At 44.6% G+C, this 20000-nt stretch overlaps 1 protein-coding gene across 2 annotated transcripts in view; it reads left to right on the forward strand.

Moving 5' to 3' along the window:
* The window catches only part of cps1 (carbamoyl-phosphate synthase 1, mitochondrial), a 74662-nt gene that overhangs the window by 31117 nt on the left and 23545 nt on the right, over positions 1-20000 (forward strand). For both annotated transcript variants that reach the window (XM_079519119.1, XM_079519120.1), the window contains exons 23-30: positions 1872-1937; positions 3132-3195; positions 3689-3870; positions 9064-9258; positions 10881-10948; positions 13969-14044; positions 16347-16424; positions 19152-19259. In XM_079519119.1, the coding sequence (XP_079375245.1) occupies positions 1872-1937; positions 3132-3195; positions 3689-3870; positions 9064-9258; positions 10881-10948; positions 13969-14044; positions 16347-16424; positions 19152-19259 (837 nt within the window). The remainder of the gene's footprint in view (positions 1-1871; positions 1938-3131; positions 3196-3688; positions 3871-9063; positions 9259-10880; positions 10949-13968; positions 14045-16346; positions 16425-19151; positions 19260-20000) is intronic.

A 20000-nucleotide genomic window follows, 5' to 3' on the forward strand; every position in this document is an offset into this window, starting at 1 on the left:
TGGGTCAAACAGGTTAGTGCTGCGCAGGGTAGGGCATCAGACCCTGGGTCAAACAGGTTAGTGCTGCGCAGGGTAGGGCATCAGACCCTGGGTCAAACAGGTTAGTGCTGCGCAGGGTAGGGCATCAGACCCTGGGTCAAACAGGTTAGTGCTGCGCAGGGTAGGGCATCAGACCCTGGGTCAAACAGGTTAGTGCTGCGCAGGGTAGGGCATCAGACCCTGGGTCAAACAGGTTAGTGCTGCGCAGGCTAGGGCATCAGACCCTGGGTCAAACAGGTTAGTGCTGCGCAGGCTAGGGCATCAGACCCTGGGTCAAACAGGTTAGTGCTGCGCAGGCTAGGGCATCAGACCCTGGGTCAAACAGGTTAGTGCTGCGCAGGCTAGGGCATCAGACCCTGGGTCAAACAGGTTAGTGCTGCGCAGGGTAGGGCATCAGACCCTGGGTCAAACAGGTTAGTGCTGCGCAGGGTAGGGCATCAGACCCTGGGTCAAACAGGTTAGTGCTGCGCAGGGTAGGGCATCAGACCCTGGGTCAAACAGGTTAGTGCTGCGCAGGGTAGGGCATCAGACCCTGGGTCAAACAGGTTAGTGCTGCGCAGGGTAGGGCATCAGACCCTGGGTCAAACAGGTTAGTGCTGCGCAGGCTAGGGCATCAGACCCTGGGTCAAACAGGTTAGTGCTGCGCAGGCTAGGGCATCAGACCCTGGGTCAAACAGGTTAGTGCTGCGCAGGGTAGGGCATCAGACCCTGGGTCAAACAGGTTAGTGCTGCGCAGGCTAGGGCATCAGACCCTGGGTCAAACAGGTTAGTGCTGCGCAGGGTAGGGCATCAGACCCTGGGTCAAACAGGTTAGTGCTGCGCAGGGTAGGGCATCAGACCCTGGGTCAAACAGGTTAGTGCTGCGCAGGCTAGGGCATCAGACCCTGGGTCAAACAGGTTAGTGCTGCGCAGGGTAGGGCATCAGACCCTGGGTCAAACAGGTTAGTGCTGCGCAGGGTAGGGCATCAGACCCTGGGTCAAACAGGTTAGTGCTGTGCAGGCTAGGGCATTAGACCCTGGGTCAAACAGGTTAGTGCTGTGCAGGGTAGGGCATCAGACCCTGGGTCTAACAGGTTAGTGCTGTGCAGGGTAGGGCATCAGACCCTGGGTCTAACAGGTTAGTGCTGTGCAGGCTAGGGCATCAGACCCTGGGTCAAACGGGTCATTGCTGTGCAGGGCATCAGACCCTGGGTCAAACAGGTTAGTGCTGGGCAGGGCATCAGACCCTGGGTCAAACAGGTCAGTGCTGCCTGCCTGCTCCTGGCGCTTCTCAGGGATCAGATCAGGCCCCCAGAAAGACTTGGAAACGGTGAAGCCGTCCCACCCTACTGGCCAGAGCTGGAACTGCAGGCGGGCGAAATATACAAATTTGCAACATACAAATTCATAGATCTCATAGAATGAAATTAGTCTCTGAAACAGTGTTCAAAAGGAGTTGCATGTGTTATTTAAAGATGGAGTGCCATGAATTTTGTATTTTTTCCAGTTTTTCATGTGTTTATGAGGTCATGGTTATTAGACCCAGTGTTGTTTTTGAGGGGTGATAGCCCCTCCTATGCCCAGCTTTCCAGGTTTGTGTGAACATTGGCTTGTAGTAACAATGATTTGATTGGCTGAGCAAAGTACATAATGAAGATGAAAGTGAGGGCAGAAAAGTGAAGACGCCAAAAGTGTTTGGCCGAAATGACATTTGTGATGGTTTTATAATTTGATTTGATTGGTTGATGTATGATGATGTATGATGATAAGAGCGCCCCTCACTTCACATGGGTGTGATTTTTTTTTAATAACTTTTTGTTCTCTTTTGTATTTTCCTCATTGTGTGTGAACAGATAGACACCTTGGCCGCAGAATATCCTACCATGACCAACTACCTGTACTGCACCTACCATGGCCAGGTGTGTACTATAGCTCTGGCTTTATAGTTTTCTCAGAACACAGTGAACGGAGCACTCAGGTGGCGCAGTGCTAAAGTGCCTGCCCACCACTGCAGTGGTTGTGGGTTTTTAATCCATCCGGCTTCACTGTGTCTACAGCCTACACAAACACAATTGGCACGTGTTTGGGGAAGCCGGACGGGGAGGGTGATAATTGTCACTGCGTGTAAGCCTACGGGCTGGGGCAGCAACTGTCAGCAGGGAGTGTTGGGTGGGAGGAGTAGGACGAATGGTAGGTGAGCCAGTAGCATACAACAGCAGTGCCAACACAGAAATGTGTGTGGGGAGGACTCAATTGGCATAGCGACTAAATTGGGGAGAAAAAGCAAAATAATAGAACTGAATGTCGTCTCTGTTGGGTGGAAACCTTGTAAAGCACTTTGCGATGCATTTCTGTCATGAAAGGTGCTATATAAATAGTTTATTATTATTACCATTACTATTACTATTATTATTATTATTATTGTACGTCCAAAACCTATTTTTCAGATAAATGAGGAAAAGAAAATGAGTTTGACTTTGTAGTTATTATTTTGTCTAGGGATGTCCCGATTTTTTTCGCTTCCGATCCGATCCCGATACCGCCATTTCTGTGTTAGCCGATACCATGTTGTGATTTCATGTTGTGTTTATAGCAGACTTCTCACTCAATTGTGCACTTGCAGTGCATTCCAAAGCAAATTCCACATGCATTTTATTTACCTGCCATAGTGTCGACCCCTTACCCCTGTGTCGGATCTGTGGTTAGACTGGCATTTTCACCGATACCGATATGACCCGATATGACAAATAAGAGCCGATCTGATACTTTTCCTGATACAGTATCGGGACATCTCAAATTTTGTCACAATCTCGTGTTAATACTTTTCATTGGTTCAATATTTATAGAATCCACAGGCACACTTTCAGTTTCAAGACGTTTACAAATATAGCCGAAATAGCCGATCTATAACACGTGAACTCTTGTATGATGAAGTACGTCATCTTTACGCAAAAAATAATACATGGAGATACAAGGTTTCTGCCTGACAGCAACGATACGCTATGTAAACTAAAGAAAATATTTGCATGTTGCAAAAAAATGCATATAAATAACAGTTTGATCAGTAGTTTGGACAAATTTTAAGGATGTGACATGTTTGTATTTGTCAACAGGAGCATGACCTGGAGTTCAAAGACCATGGAGTGATGGTTCTGGGCTGTGGACCGTACCACATAGGTAAGAGAGACTAGAACACCCTATAGCAATGGTTCACACCCTGTGTGGATCAGGGCTTGCTAGAAAATGTGTTCGGGGTCCACCCATCTTTCGGCTGCCATCAAACTGGGGTCCTTGAAATGAGATAAAGTTCGATAAACAGCTGCTGTGGAATATAGTGTGTCATGTGCAACATTGAGCCCCCGAACGGCTCAAGAATAAATCGAAATGACACGAATGAAATGAATTCAGTGATGCTGAAATTGATGAACAACGGCTCCGTTTTGGGAGGGACACGGTGCAACTCCAAACCGACAGAAATTGGATTGAGGGCGACTGTTGCTCGAGTCCCCCTCGAGCAACAGTCGCCCCCCGTCTCTCTCCCCCTTTCCTGTCAAGCTACTGTAACTAAATAAATAAAATAAAAAATAAATAAAGGCAAACAATCAAAAAAGAATGCCATAATCGTGACAGCCCTAGTGACCGTGCCTCCCTTCCTCTCCTCCACCACCAGGGAGCAGTGTGGAGTTTGACTGGTGCGCTGTGTCCAGCATCCGGGCCCTGAGGCAGCTGGGGAAGAAGACGGTGGTGGTCAATCACAACCCCGAGACCGTCAGCACCGACTTTGACGAGTGCGACCGCCTCTACTTCGAGGAGCTGACCCTGGAACGCATTCTGGATATCACTCAGCAGGAGGTCAGACACAGTGCTGTCGGGGCAGAAACCTCTTATCTCCATATTGTGACCGATTGTGGTTTTTCGTGAATTAACGTCGTACTTGATCATACTACAGCATCGCACAAGAAGCATCAGACGTTTCGAGCGTTTCTTGTAGACATGCTACTTTAGCTATTTTTTTTTAAACCTGAAAAGTAACCGGTTTGGACATATGAGGTTTCCACTCGATAGACAGATTTACAATGTTATATTCTGCAGTGTGGCAGCGGATTCGACCGTTATCTCTGCGTTGGAATGGCGAAATCATCCGTTATCAGCACGTTTGAATGGTGCCAAAATGTCCATACTGGCATCCTCACCACATAGCCTGGTCAAGGTTTCCCCCTGGTGGACGTGTCATTTCCAACTATTGTCGGTGCATGGAACTAGGAGCTACTAATATATACTATTCTCTGCCTATCAGGACGTAACTCGGACGGCGCTGAGTCTGGTCTGGTGGCCTTCGCAACGCTCGGCACGGCGACTCGCTCGGCTAGCGCCTCGCTCGGCGGTGCCTCACGTAGCTCATGGCCACCAGACACGGCGCGCCTCCGTCAGGACATCAGTGATAATGACAATGCTACAATCGCAGATAATGACATACTGAACAGTGAGGATGCCAGTATGGACATTTTGGCACCATTCAAACGTGCTGATAACGGATGATTTCGCCGATTCAATACATGATACCAGTCGAATGGGGTGAGTGTGGCGCAAGTGTGAGGGTTGTGTATTGGCCCGAACTGCAATGCGTTGTGAGCATGTAGATTGGAAAGAATGTAGGCCAACTATATAACTTTGGTGATATCAGAGTATTTCTGAGGGGCGCTAGCCCCTCCTATATTCAGCTACTGTATCAGTGTAGATTTTCGTCTTACACAAACATTAACTTCCCATTGACAATGAATGGAGAATTTACATCATACTGTGTGTGGACGAGCAAATCGGCTATTTTTGTCCTACACAAATTCCCATTGACAATGAATGGAGAATTAAGTCATATGTGTCTGATCAAATAGACATGTTACGTCATAATGATGTACAATGATAAGAGCGCCCCTCACTTCACACAGGTGTCATTTTTATATTGTGGTATTGCTATTTTAGTCACACCCAAGACGGGCATATATACATAACATACACACATATCACAAATTGGTAATGAAACCATAATTAGAATTCATCTGCAGCCCGTAATGACACAATATTTCAAAGGGCGATTCGTTTTAGACGATAACATTTGAATGAACTTCATGTCTCCGTAAGAGTCTTTTTCAGTAAATAATAAATGAATTCCAGTGTTAGTTTGAAAAGGTCTTGGCTCTCTTAAATGGATCACTTACTAAAAAGTTTCCCCTTCTGTTTACCTTTTTGGATTTGCAGTGATGTGTGAAAATGCCACCGCTGCTGCTTGAAGAATAGCTTTATAAAAATGACTTATCCTGGAAATGAGAATGTTTTTGCCAAATGTTCTGCAACTTAAAGCAGTTTCCACAGAAACGCGCCGGACCGCGAGCCATTCGTCTCCCGAGCGGCGAGCAAAAAAATCCTCTGCTCACAACAGCATGGATGAAACATGGCCGGCAATAATATCCATATCCTCCCTGTAGACTCCTATATTTACTAAGCTGAGAAAGTAGTGGCTGGAGACACACACACACACACACACACACACACACACACACACACACACACACACACACACACACACACACAAAAAGGCATGCACACACGGCATTGGCTCAGGAGGTAGAGGAATCGGGAGGTTCCCGGTTCCCGGTTCGATTCCCTGCTCCCCATGTGTTAGTGTCAAAGTGTCCTTGAGCAAGACACTGAACGTGTGTGGATGAGTGAATATAATGCACATTGTAAAGCACTTTGGAGGTGCTATATATTGTAAATGTGTCACGCACACACTCTCTCTGTATTTTAACCACATAAAACCTATATCGTTGCTGTTGGGCAGAAACCTACGGAGCCCCTGAATGGCCATGCATTCAAAATATATTTTATCTTGTCCGTACAAGATAATATCTCGTCCGTACAAGATCATTATTATCTTGTCCGTACAAGATAATAATTATCTTGTACGAACAAGATATTATCTTGTCCGTACAAGATATTATCTTGTACGTACAAGATAATTATTATCTTGTACTTACTTACCCAACAAAATTTCAATACCCATTACATTAACCTACAATACAAAAGTAAATATAATCACTCAGGTAACCAGTCAGAAACTACATGTGAGCACATGTAGATTTGATTTCAACCATAGTTTGAGTCCTCTGTAGAACACGTTACCATCCGTCTCTAGTTTTAGAACCATAGGCAAGGAGTTCCAAAGGTTTGCTCCCTTTACTGAGAAGGCAGACTGTCCGAATGAGTTGTTACACCTGGGAACAATACAGTTACCACAATTTGATAGTAGACAAAAAACACAACATTTTATCACTGCTACTGAATTAGTTACATTTTCGCTATAGAAACAGAATCATATATCAGTGACTGACTGTCGCAAACGATACAGAGACACCTCCCTGACAATAACGCAGAGACAGCTTGGTTATTTTTGTACCACAATGCTTATATGAAACGATTTTAAGATGACCCCATGTTATTCTCCACCAACTCAGTGGCCTTGTGGTTAGAGTGTCCGCCCGGAGACTGGGAGGTCGGGGTTCAATCCCCGGCCGGGTCATACCAAAGACTGTAAAAATGAGACCCAGTGCCTCCCTGCTTGACACTCAGCATCAAGGGTTGGATTTAGATTTATCCCCTGAACAATCAGTCGTAAAAATGTCAGCATTTGCGCAAGAAACTAGGTTAAAAACCGGCGTAGAGGAAGAAGAGGAACGTTAAATAGTACTACAATATTGATGTCCTAACAAGTACAGTTGTGTGCGTGTGCACGCGTGTGCGTGCACGCGCGTGCGTGCGTGCGTGCGTGCGTGCGTGTGCGCGCTGTTTAGTGTGTTCCTGCTGCCCAGCTGTGTTAAGGATTTCAGAACGTGCTCAAAGCCTTGAATATAAGCTTTGTCTCTAAGCGTGTGTGTGTGCGCTAATATCCATAGAGGCTGGTGTTCCGGAGGAATTGTAATCCAGTTAATGTAGCGATGGGATCTGGAGTGTGATTAAGTGTTTGTTTGTTCATGCAGATAACATTACCATCATTCCTCTCTCATGGCTGCGTTTCCCCCTTGCACACATGGGGGGGGAGGGGGGTGTGTGTGTGTGTGTTGTTACTATACAGTACTTATGAGGGCCAAATATCCCCATAAGTATAGTAGAATTGTTTTTGTAATGGACATTGTCAGGATCGTTTTCCTATATAAGATATATCCTATATAAGAGAGAATTGTTGTTTTTATGATTAAATGGTAAATGGTGCATTTATATAGCGCCTTTATCCAAGGCGCTTTACATAGATTGTGAATTACATTCACCCATTCACACACACATTCATACACCGATTGCGGCGGAAGCCATGCAAGGTACCAACCAGCACATCGGGAGCAATTTGGGGTTCAGTGTCTTGCCCAAGGACACTTCGACATGTAGACAGGAGGAGCCGGGATTCGAACCGCCGACCCATGGATCATTGGACGACCTGCTCTACCTCTTGATCCACAGCCGAAAATAATTTGAAGATTCTTAAAATTAAGAAAAGGTTGGGGTTGGGATTAGACAATTAGTTAGAGGTTAGGTTTAGGGGCCGATTTATAGTTGTGCACTGGGTGTTGTTGGCAGAGAACGACCCATTATGAGCTTGTAGATCGTCTATTTGAGACGGAGTATTTCCGGATTTAGGGCTAGAGTAAAAAACGAATCGCCAAACCGTGTGTGTGTGTGTGTGTGTGTGTGTGTGTGTGTGTGTGTGTGTGTGTGTGTGTGTGTGTGTGTGTGTGTGTGTGTGTGTGTGTGTGTGTGTGTGTGTGTGTGTGTGTGTGTGTGTGTGTGTGTGTGTGTGTGTGTGTGTGTGTGTGTGTGTGTGTGTGTGTGTGTTCGTGATAAACGTTGCATTAGAGCAGGCAGATAAAGCCTGGACAGGGGCGACGGAACAGAGCCATGAATAATGAAGAGGTACGACCTGGCGTTGCTATGGAAACCGCATCCCCCTCGGATCAAGCAGACAGGGAAGGGGGCGGGGTCGTAGCAGTGTTATTAAAGACAAACGACACACACACACACACACACACACACACACACAAATACCTCAAAATTGTCATAACAAAAGACAAAAAGGACAGATTATGAGAACACAGCAGGAATTGACGACACGGAGACACTGTTCCAAGAGTCACAGTGATCTGAGCCTCGCCACTCTGGCCATTCTTATAGAGGGCCTCCATGTCATCAGTCCCGTTCAGAGGGGGGTGGGGAGGCGGGCACATAAGTTGGTGAACCAATAGGAAGTCGAGCAATAGGAAGTCTCCCACCGACTCCAGGTGGGAGATGGTTCCACCCCATAGAGTATATAAAGGCTATTCATTTCAGTGGAAGTTGCTCAGTGGCGTTTTGAAGACTTCCGAAAGTATAATTATAACTCAATGGCTCGAGCGAGCGGAAGTTTAGCCTAGCCTAGCCCCAGACCTTAATTTTGAGGTCCGGGCTTTTCACGTGACGTCATGAACGTCCGTCCACGTCCATTAAGTGCTGCAATTCCACATTTCGCCAGTAGGTAGTGGCATCTTCAGCGTTGGATAGCCTTACTGGGGGCTTGTTCCACCCTCTATATGCGCATAAATGCATAGGTCTCCTCTTAAGGCTATATGGTGATGGTAGTTGTCGTCACTCCACTGACCTCCTGCTACGGCTGACAACTACGGCGATAGCCTGAAGCAGAACGTACGAGATGTTCAATTGATTGAGTAGTATTTATCCAATTGAACTCTAGCTAGCATTCATATTCTGTGGGCAAACAGCTGGCAGAATGAAGACATCTGGTGTAAAGGGGAAAGATGAGTGGATCAAGTACAGAGCTGATCGCTAAATTAGTTCACTATGTAGACAGGGTTTAAGTTGTTAATAAAGATTCTCCTCTCCTCTCCTCCAGGGTAACTCTCGCAGATCAGACAGAGAATATGCTAAACGTACTGAGTATCAAGGCTGTTTGATGCTAACTCCACTTCCATCTCATCCCCTCTCTCCCACCCTCTCTTCCTCCAGGGTGTGTCTGGCAGCATAGTGTCCGTGGGGGGCCAGATTCCCAACAACCTGGCAATGCCTCTGCACCAGAACGGCGTGAAGATCCTGGGTACCAGTCCGCTCCAGATCCACCGGGCCGAGGAGCGCTCGGTCTTCTCCAGCATCTTGGATGAGCTCGGTGTGGCGCAGGCCCCCTGGATGGCGATCAGCTCTCTGGTAACACTATGCAGAGTCCATGATGGAAAGCATTGTATGTTGAGACAAATGTGGGGGGGAAAGTAAGAATCATGAAATGCAGGAATCATATAAAAGTATACTGTACTCTATGCTACAAAACACAACAACCGTAGCAGTATACTGTATAATCATCTAGGGCTGGAACTGTCGATTATTCTGTTCATTACCGGTTCTATTTATTATCTATCTTCTAATATTTGTAATTGTTTTATTATTATATTATAATTATAGTATAATTATTATTTGAAAATTGTTGTCACAATATCCATATCGAGGTAATTGGTCAGAAATATGGGGATATTTGATTGTGCTTATATCGCCCAGCCCTACTCCACTATTTCGCCGTTTACTATTTCTCGCTCTCTCCCATAACCAACTGCCCTAGTCACAACCTGCCATCCTGACACGCACGGTTGCACACACACACACAAACGTGCACACACACCCCCCGGGCGAGGGAGTCTCATCTCGGAGTGCTGAAACATGTTGATGGCGTCCCCGATGCCAAAGCGTGTCTCTTCCATTAGCGCTTCCCTGCCAGGCTTCCAGGGAACAGGCAGGGCAGTGGAGGGAATTAAACTGCCGTTGGAAAAGCCACAATGCGGACGGAAGAGGAGAGCGCAGGCGAAGGAAAAGACACTCTCCGGAGCCTGTCTTTTAATGTGTGCTGCGGCCCGACCCCCCGCTCCCCTCCGTGATCAGCAAAGACAGTTTGCTTTTTAATGGGTTGGGGTCCCGCCAGCCCAGCCCAGCCCGCCGCGCCTGTGGGACACTGCGTGCTGTTAATGGCCCTCCGCCTCACCAGTGAACGCCCGGTAATGATGGAGAGAACAGAAAGCTGAGGTAGGGGGGGAGAGGAAGGGAAAAGGAGGGGACGAAGTAGAGACCCCTGGGGGATCCAAGTCAGTGGACCCGTACATGTCTGTAATTCCAAGAGTGTCGAAATGGAACCAAATGGACCTGTAAGGAGTTGAATTAACACTGAGGATTTGGTCCCCCAGAGATTACAATATATGTTTGTGGCCTGAAGCCCGATTCATACTTTGTCACACGTTGAAAATGAGGCTTAATGCATATCGTTGCTGTATGTCGGAAACCTTGTATGTCAAAAATTGTAGTTGTATTATATATATATATATATATATATATATATATATATATATATATATATATATATATATATAAGGAGGTACAGCAACCATATCAAATTGGGTTTCCTTGACGTGGTTAATAATCACCGCCAGGGACATTATCTGCTAATTTAAAGCTTTACACCAAATATTGAACGGTTTAGCAGAAAATCACCTTTTAAGTGGTTATCCACCTCACGTTTTATGCACGAGTAGAGTAACCCATTATTAGCCTGTCCTAGATCAGGGGTTCTCAACCCGTGGGCCGCGACCCCCCCCCCCCCAGGGGGGTCGCCAAATTATTTTGAGGGGGGTCCCCAATTATTTTTTTTTATTAAGAGTTTACATAGTACACATAGTGCATGCATAAACTTCAGAGAAAATCGTGAAGCTGAGAAAATCGTGATTGAATACAGAACAAATACCCAAGAAGCCTTCCCAACTCCTGTTCGTCTTGTTTTCCCATTCCAGGAAGACGCCTTCACCTTTGCCAACCAGGTGGGCTACCCCTGTCTACTGAGACCCTCCTACGTTCTGAGGTAAACTTTCTCCTCTCCCCTCCTCTCCTCTCCTCTCCTCTCCTCTCCTCTCCTCTCCAGTAGTAATCTAACTCAGACCTTTGCATTCCTCTCACACACCTATAGCTTTTCGCTTTTCACCCTGACATAGTTAGTAGGTAATCGCTTCAAAGTGTTCTGCACGCACACACACACACACACACACACACACACACACACACACACACACACACACACACACACACACACACACACACACACACACACACCCTCCATACCACTGGAAAGTAACTTAGGTGATACTATGCTTTAACTGCAGTTGCCTATAACATAATATTCTAAGCTTTCTAACTAAGCACATGCATCAAATGTCTCTTTTCACCCCCTCTCAATGTCTCTGAAAAATAAATTATATATATATTTTAAAAAAAGTAATGATTTCAATTAAGAACTAGAAAGGTCGCAATTTAAAAAAATTGCAAAGTGTGGTTGCCGCAGTGGCTTACATATGCCCCTCCCACTGATATTGCCAGCCAATTACAATGTCACGTCACCCCTTACAATGTCACGTCACCCCTGCGATCATGTGTAAGTAATTCGGAGGGGAATTATCCCCCAAAAATCATGTTTTTGCACCATACGGTGACATTTTTGGCATTTGCGGCGCCCCCTATGGATGAAAATGGAATTGCTTTTGGAACTTGGTTGATTGAACCACCCGCGACATGTGATTACAATTTGGGATGGATCGGACATTCTGTTCGTGATTTATGGCATTTTTTGTAAAATAGGCCCCTCCTACTATCTTCGGACGACGATTACGGCCGAACGACATGCACTACCAAAATTCTGCAGTTGGTGTTGTAATCGGATGGGTCCGGAGATCATGTGTGCCGATTTTTGTGAGATTTGGACAAAATCTGTAGGAGGAGGAGCCAAAAGTGTGTTTTGGAGAAAATTCAAAATGGCGGAAAATCTATCATGACGCAAATGGGCGTGGCCTATATGGGGAGATGTGTCATGGCCCAAGGAAGCCATGGAAAAAAATATTTAGATTTTACGACCTACGGTTCAAGAGTTATAAGCCAAAACGTAAAGTGGGCTGTTATAGCGCCACCATGAGGCCAACCGATAACATTATACGTTGATTAATTTTAGTAATTATTATGAACCTACCCTCCAAGTTTTGTAACTATAGTGCTTACAGTCTCTGAGGAAAAAATACTTGAATGTGAGAAAATGCGAAAAATCGCATTTTCCCATTCATGTCAATGGGGAAATTCTATTCACTAATAAATTAATATCAATTAAACTATACAACATTTCTCTTAAAAAAATACAAGCACATCCTTCCCGATGAAGCCGGTCAATTTGACATATGGCTCAAGTGCGTACAGTCAAAACTGTGGGAGGAGTAGCGAATCAAAAAAAAGGTTACTCTAGTGGAATAATAAAGTGTTACAATTGCAATAGTCTGGTTGCCCTGTTAGGGCAACCACACTAAATATGAAAACTAGCAGATCTACAAACTGACCGCACGTCACATGAGGTTGCAGATTGACTATTCCCCACTGTTTTTTTTTCTTTTCGTTTTGTTTTTTTAATGCCATTTCACTGTGTGGGTGTATAGCCCCAGCTTGAAGTATGCCTTTGGGGGTCCTTGGAATGTATGGAAATTAGTTGTTTTTAATGCTTTGAACTGATTCTGAAGACCTGTTTTATGACCTAAACCCTAGGGATGGGACGATAGGGTACCTCACGATATGATATATGTGGCGATATTAGGCCCTCGATAATGATAATATCACGATATTCTATTTGCGATATATCGATATATTGCAAGAGATTTCATCAACGATATATCGCGATATCTGCAACTGAAAATTTAAAAAAAACAAAAAAAAAACATAAAAGACAAATCAGGAATTACTACCGCAAATCCTCAATTTTTAATCTGGGCTTTTATTTGTCTCAACCAATTCTGATACCGGTCTTTTATTGGAAGGAGGCAGCTATAAGAAGGGGCCTATATTTCTACTTTTCAAACTGATCATAATGAATAATCACATTTTGTGTCAGTTAGAACCCAGTAAAATGTGCTGGGCTCATGTAACCTTTGAAACCAAGTCCTCATGAAATATTAAACAGTGCAGTTGCAGGTGCTCACTGGTCATTTTAACTTTTTTTTTTTTTTACAACAATATCAATGTCAATTTGAAACTATCATTCCCTGCTTTTATATGACATGAAAAAAAAATCCAATGGCAGTCCCTCAGTAAAATCTGGTCACATATATATATATATATATATAGGCTAACTTCAACTGAGATATACTACAACAGTACTGTGGTCCAGCCTATTGATTGCACATTCAAATATCTGTATCTAGGCCTACAGTTAGGCTAATAATAATAAAATAAATTATATGGTCGGCTATTTCCTATAATATCAAAGCAGCTTATATGAACAGTGCAACACTGCAGTGATCTAACGCTTGTAACTTCAATGGGGTACATTCACAATGAGAGAGAGAGAAGAGACGTTCGTTGCATAAAAGGTAGTTCTGTTAGCAACATGGGGCTGCTGTGACCGCAGACAGCAGCCCCATGTTGCTAGCAGATCTGCCTTTTATGCATAAAAGGCTACTAGTCTGCTAGTAATAAGTAACTTTGTCATGTTTTACGGACGATGCGCGACCAGTTTTTTTCCTCATGGAATTTTTGTCCCGTTATAGACGCTCCGCGACCCGTTTTTCCTCCCGGATTTTATCGATATTTGCCGGCGGCGCATCGCTTATTTATCGCGGGAGGAAGTATCGATATATATCGCAATATCGATATTTCAGTACACACCTACTAACCCCCCCCCCCCCCCCCCCCCCCTCTCTCTCTCGCTTTCTTCCTCTCTGGGCTTTTTCGAACCCCTCCCTGTTGGATGTGATGAAACAGGGAGATAATAGGTGGTTTGTGCAAGTAACTATACATAACAGATTGTTTCTCATATCCTTCCTTCCTTCCTTCCCTTTCTCCATGCGTCTGCAGTGGATCAGCGATGAACGTGGCGTACGGAGAGGAGGAGATGAAGCGCTTTCTGGAGGAGGCCACTCAAGTTTCCCAGGTGAGATCCAACGTTTCTCCAACAGAAGCTACATGTGTGGGTGGAGGCGCTCGGGTTCCCAACCTTTTTTTTTGTTTTTGATCAGGGAGGGCCCACTTGAACATCTCTGCTTATCTGATAACTTTAGTGGTCAGATGGGTGGGCCTCATGAATTTTCAGATCAATGTAACTAACTTACAGTAGTATACTTTAATACAATGGAGTTAACACAGTACTGTATCACAGTAGTACCTACCCTGGATTTGAACCCGGTTTCCTGTGCAAGTGCACGTACGACGTACGTGGCCACACATGCATACGCACGTGGTCACACGAATAAGCCGCTTGAAGGTGGGAGAAGTGCATCATTGCAGCTTCAGATCAATTGCTTTTTTCTCCTGGTAAAACAGAAGGACAGAGGTTTGTAGAAAGGAGGATTAACATACTCTACCATACAGAATAGACACACACAATTATATTTGAATCACTAAAAACAACGTTGTATAGTTACCCACAGGTTGGGAATGGCTGAGATGGAGGTAAATCAAGAGGAAGGGAGGGGAATGTGTTGCTGCTCTGATAAAAAAAGGGTATCTTTGAAAAACAAAGAAAGGGTCCCGCACACTGTCAGACACTTGCCAAAATGTTGCTCTTTATTGGGTCGACGTTTCGGTCGATTAGACCTTCATCAGGACAGACAATCCTTTCCTGTCTCAAGTGTCTGACAGTGTGTGGGACCCTTTCTTTGTTTTTCAAAGACACCCTTTTTAAGTATGCTCTATTGCCCTACGCACCTGTCACTAGCCTTCTGAGGTGTGCATCGGCCTTTTGCTAAAAAATTGCTGCTCTGATAAGCCATCACCTTCTCACATTAAACTCCCAAGTGTAACTTCTGTTACTTTATTTCAGGCCAAGTGTCTTTTATACACACACACACACACACACACACACACACACACACACACACACACACACACACACACACACACACACACACACACACACACACACACACACACACACACACACACACACACACAGCAGTCAGATAATACTCTTTTCTCTCTCCCTCTCTCTTTCCCTTCTCTCGTGTTCTCCCTCTGCTCTCAATTAGCCATCACTAGCAGCTGGCATGGCTGCTGGCTATAGTGTTGTATGTCTCTGCTTCACTGCCCCTCTGGGTGGCACTAGAGCACCTGGCATACACTGACACGCATGCACGCACGCATGCGCGCACGTACACACGCAGCCTAAGAAATGTATCCAAAAGCTCAATAAAAGACAGTGGCAAACAGAAAAGTCTTCAGCTTTGATTTAGAAGAACTGAGAGTTCAAAGAGACACTTCAGCTTAGATTGACCATAAACCATTTATTGCAAAGCTATGCATTGCATTTTAGTATGGCAGCGTGGCTCTGCTCATGTGATATCAGATAATCTGTGTACCGAGACACAGGTCTGATATCACATTTGATATCTCTGATTATCTGTGCACCGAGACACAGCTCTGATATCAACGACCCCCCCAGAACAGAGGCAAGGATACAATAATTCCATGAGCAAAATACACCGTAATAACACATCAACACAATTGCAAATAATCCGATAATATCCCATAACCCCTGGACCAAGAACTACAGGGAGGAGGCTGAATGAGCTGCTTTGACAGCTCAGCATGAAGAATGAGTATAGTGAGCTGAAGCTGCTTAAGAAGGCCGCCTGAATTGCACTGTGGGAATGAAGACGTGGATGAGAACAAGGGAGATGACCTGGAGAGGCAGCTGATTTAAAGAAGCAGAATGAATTACCTAGGGGAATGAATGAGGGGAACTCTATAGAATAACCTTCTGCCTTCCGTGCCTCAATGAACTATCGCTTACGCTGGATTTAACGGACCTACAGTACCGTTTTCTGGGAGTTTTCTTACAGATATGTGTGGTGCATAACACTGCTGATGAGAAATGTATTTTGGCCCTGAACGTTCAATCCTTTATAAACCAACAGTAGTGTTTTGAAATCAATTCCTCAGGCACTGTTATGTCTCTCCTGGGCTTTTTATTGAATTTGTTTAAGATATTTTTTGTGGCTTTCGCCTTTATTTTATTTCATTTTATTTTATTTTATTTTATAGAGAGATAGGTATACAGTAGGCTGACAGGAAATGGGGGGGTGACACGCAGTAAAGGCTGTCGGTATCGGGAGTCGAACCCACGGCACTCTGCCAGACTGGACCACCAGCCAAGGTGCCCAGACGGCTACGCCAACCGCCCGGGCCTCCTGGACTTTTGTTGACGAGCCGTGTCTTGCTGCCTCTCTGTCCTATAGGAGCATCCAGTGGTCATTACCAAGTTCATCCGTGGTGCCAGAGAGGTGGAGGTGGATGCTGTCGCCAAAGCTGGCAAGGTGAGACATTATACTGATTCTTCTTTTTATGCCCATTAATTGACATTGTATAGCCCACTGGTTCCCAAACAGTGTTTTGGGACCCATTTATGGGTCACAAATCAATTTCATGAGTCGTCATGAGTCGAGTAAAAATCCCATTTTCTTTTCCTACATCGTAACCTCATATGTCCAAAACTGTTACTTTTCAGGATTCAAATTCAAAAGCATCAAATGTAGCCGATCTGCAAGCTCAAAAGAAAACGTGTCGCTTCGCTCTGTGTTTAGAGCTTGCAAATCTTCTACTTTTGATGCTTTTCTGCTCAACATCGATGATATGTAAACCGTAACCGTAATCCACTGTTCAGTGCTTGTTTGGCCTGCCCAGCGGTTTGTATAAATCTTGTTCTATAATGGTGCCACATTTTCCACAATAATTCAGCGTCCCAGTAACGGGGGTTATCTCTGCCTTGTTTTATTCAAATCCCCACGTTTCACATTTAACTTGGTGTCCCTATCAATCATACTGTGATGTAACCACGGCATTATTCACTCTTTCCACCATTCCATTGTGAAAACGGAGAGGTAGGACAGATAATACAGCAAACCGCAGACGAAGTGGAAAAAAGAAAGTACAAGTAATCTCCTTCATCTTTTAGTGAAAAGACATTACAGGCCTGATAGATTTGATGGGGAGAAAGGAATGCATTAAACCACAGAGCTGAGTGGAGAATAGGAGGAGGTGCTGCTCTGACAAAATTGATATTTCTTTCTGATAACATACAATTCACAACTTGTTCTTTTCTCTAGGACAGCCATGGTCCTGTAGTCAATTATTGGCTGGGGCCCAACATTTTGGCCCACTGGGACCCACATTTTTGGCAAAATAATATTTTAACCACTTAAACCCTATACTTGGCTGTCCCTCAGGGCTCTATACTGGCGATTTTTCTGTTTTCGCTCTGCATTAAATATCTGAAAATAGCCAATCTACAAGCTGTTAATCTGCTATTTTCTGTCACTTAACGTTTTCGATTAACCTACAGCACATGAGCAAGATTAAGTGGGTTATTGGTTATTTGCCCCCAGCCCTATCATCTGTACCAGGCTGTGGCTTGATTCCCACTTTCTAGTAATGAGTGTGTAGTTATGCATACATATACAAGTGTACTTCACTTCACCTCTGTCTGCAGCGAGTGCGTTTTCATGTTTTTAGCACACAGGCACTTTTGTTATGCAGCACGTGTAGTAGTACATATGTTCATGCACACAGGCACTTTGCGGCAGCGGTGTTCATGCATGTCTTCATATGACTTTTTCATGTTTAACCCATAAAGACGAGAGCAACCAAACACAGGGGTTTGGTGGTATCACTGTATGTTCAACAACTTGAGATCAGTTTCATGCTGCTACCATCGTTCTGGTTACCAAATGGACCCGGGTCCATTTGGTTCCAGTTATAGAGTTTTATAGACCCGTAAAGCAGTTATTCTCAATGTGGGGTCCAGGGTTCCTTGAGGGGGTTCTAAATGGACCGTTTACACCGTCTGCAACTCTTGAGAGTGTACAGATGAAACCAAATAGTTCCATTACGGGTCCATTTGGTTCAATCTGTGCACTATATCTATATATATATATATATATATATATATATATATATATATATATATATATATATATATGCCTAAATTCCAAATTTGGTGCTACGTTAGTGGTTAAATTTGTTTGAGAACCACTAGCGTAAAGCACCATTTCGGCAGTGGTCCCTGGACCCGACATTGAGAACCATGAGGCGTCCTCTCACTTTTCCCCCGGACCACCTCCCTCCCTTCCCTTCCTTTCTCACATTTTACAAAACCACAGTGTGAATGCCAAACAGCTCTCATTATTCCTGACCACAGTCTGTCTGAATGCGCATTTGTACGAGAGCCCAAGAGAGCGAGAGTATTAATTACTATCTCCATCCAAAGTGCACTAATGAATGCTGCGATTAGCAGCAGTTTAAATGAGGTAATGACACGGCAGCGCCGTGAAACGCAAATGCTTTCCCACGGGTGAATAGGAGGGTGTTTTATCTGTTGACGCTGACATTATCCATAGTCTGGGCAGGGGGATTCTGCTGCAAAACAGCTTTCAATATTCTTTTAAACGATTCTGTCTGGGGTTATTGCTACAGTCCTTGTGTGCTCCTAAAGCAGTCTGTTTGTCTGGGTATAAAATACGCAGACGAAAAGTTTCATATATCATTCTTTTATTATAAAGATGGTTGACAGTCGGGTTGCCAGTCCCTCGTTGCAGTGTCACGGTTCTCATTCGCCACGGCTGATTCCAGTGAGTTTCGATTCCATAGAGATGAGGTCTTTGCCTTTCTCTAAAGGATGATTTATACTTGGTTGTGCCAAAAATAGCAGATCTTTAAGTACGTCATAAGAGAAGAGGACGCAGAGGACCGGGTAAGATGATTCACGGGAGACATATGATTCACTCTGGTGACCCCTGAAGGGAACAGCCCAAAGGAAAAGAAGGAAGAAGTGTTTCTCTATATTCATCAGCTATTTGAAAATAGCTGGCTATTTTCACAAAATCTTGAAAATGTTATATATATTTTTTAAATATTGTAACTACACACCGTACACAATTATTGTATGGGGGTTCACAATATTTTCAGATGGCGCAGTTCATGGCCAAATTCACATTGATTTGAAAGGTTTTCTGAAGCCCTGTCATAACGGAGTGGTTTTGTCACAGGTGCTGGCCCACGCCATAACGGAGCACGTGGAGGACGCTGGAGTGCACTCGGGAGACGCCACCCTCATGCTGCCTACTCAGAGCATCAGCCAGGGGGCGCTAGAGAAGGTCTGCACTGCACTGCGCACACAACCACAATCGTCATACTTTTTATGCCCCCGGAATTTTTCAAAATAAAGGCAGCAGGCGCTAGAGTGCCCAGCAGATGAGGAAGATTTTACTCTGAAAAGCCCCGCCTTCCATTTCCCCCCATAACCGGGAGGTATAATGCTGGATTACCTCGAGCTAATAAGTCTGATCTCTCTTTGGAAGCGTTAATATTCCAAACGAGATGCTTGGTTAAGTCAGAAATTAGGACAGAACATCAGCGTTCTGATCAAAACCATGGAGAGCGCCGTAGATTCAGAGATAATAGCAAGTTTTGTTGGCCTGTAAACAAGTAATTGAATGTCTGCGCGTTTGCGCGAAACATATCCGGGAGCACTGAGCAAGGCATTGCCTAGCAACGGCAGCTTGCTGTCATTTTAGCGATACGGTTTTATACCATTAAAAAGGACCTAAAGACATCTCCAGACGCCTTGGGCCTTCTACGGGTGTAAATATAAACGTGGGGGGGGGGGATGTCTTGGGCAAAATAAGTGTTAACTGGACTCTCTCTTTATTCTGTGTCACCTGGGTGAAACAGAGGGACTCCTAGTCTCACACTACACAAGGCCCTAATTTATAGTTCGATGTCGCGTTGCATCGCGACGTGTTGTGAGCTTGTAGTTTTTCTATTTTCGAAAACAATTGACAAATGTTGACAAATTTGAATGCTTTTAACTTCACACAGTATTTATTTTTTCTCAA

Source organism: Electrona antarctica, assembly GCF_951216825.1.
Source record: "Electrona antarctica genome assembly, chromosome: 13".
Lineage (NCBI taxonomy): Eukaryota > Metazoa > Chordata > Actinopteri > Myctophiformes > Myctophidae > Electrona > Electrona antarctica.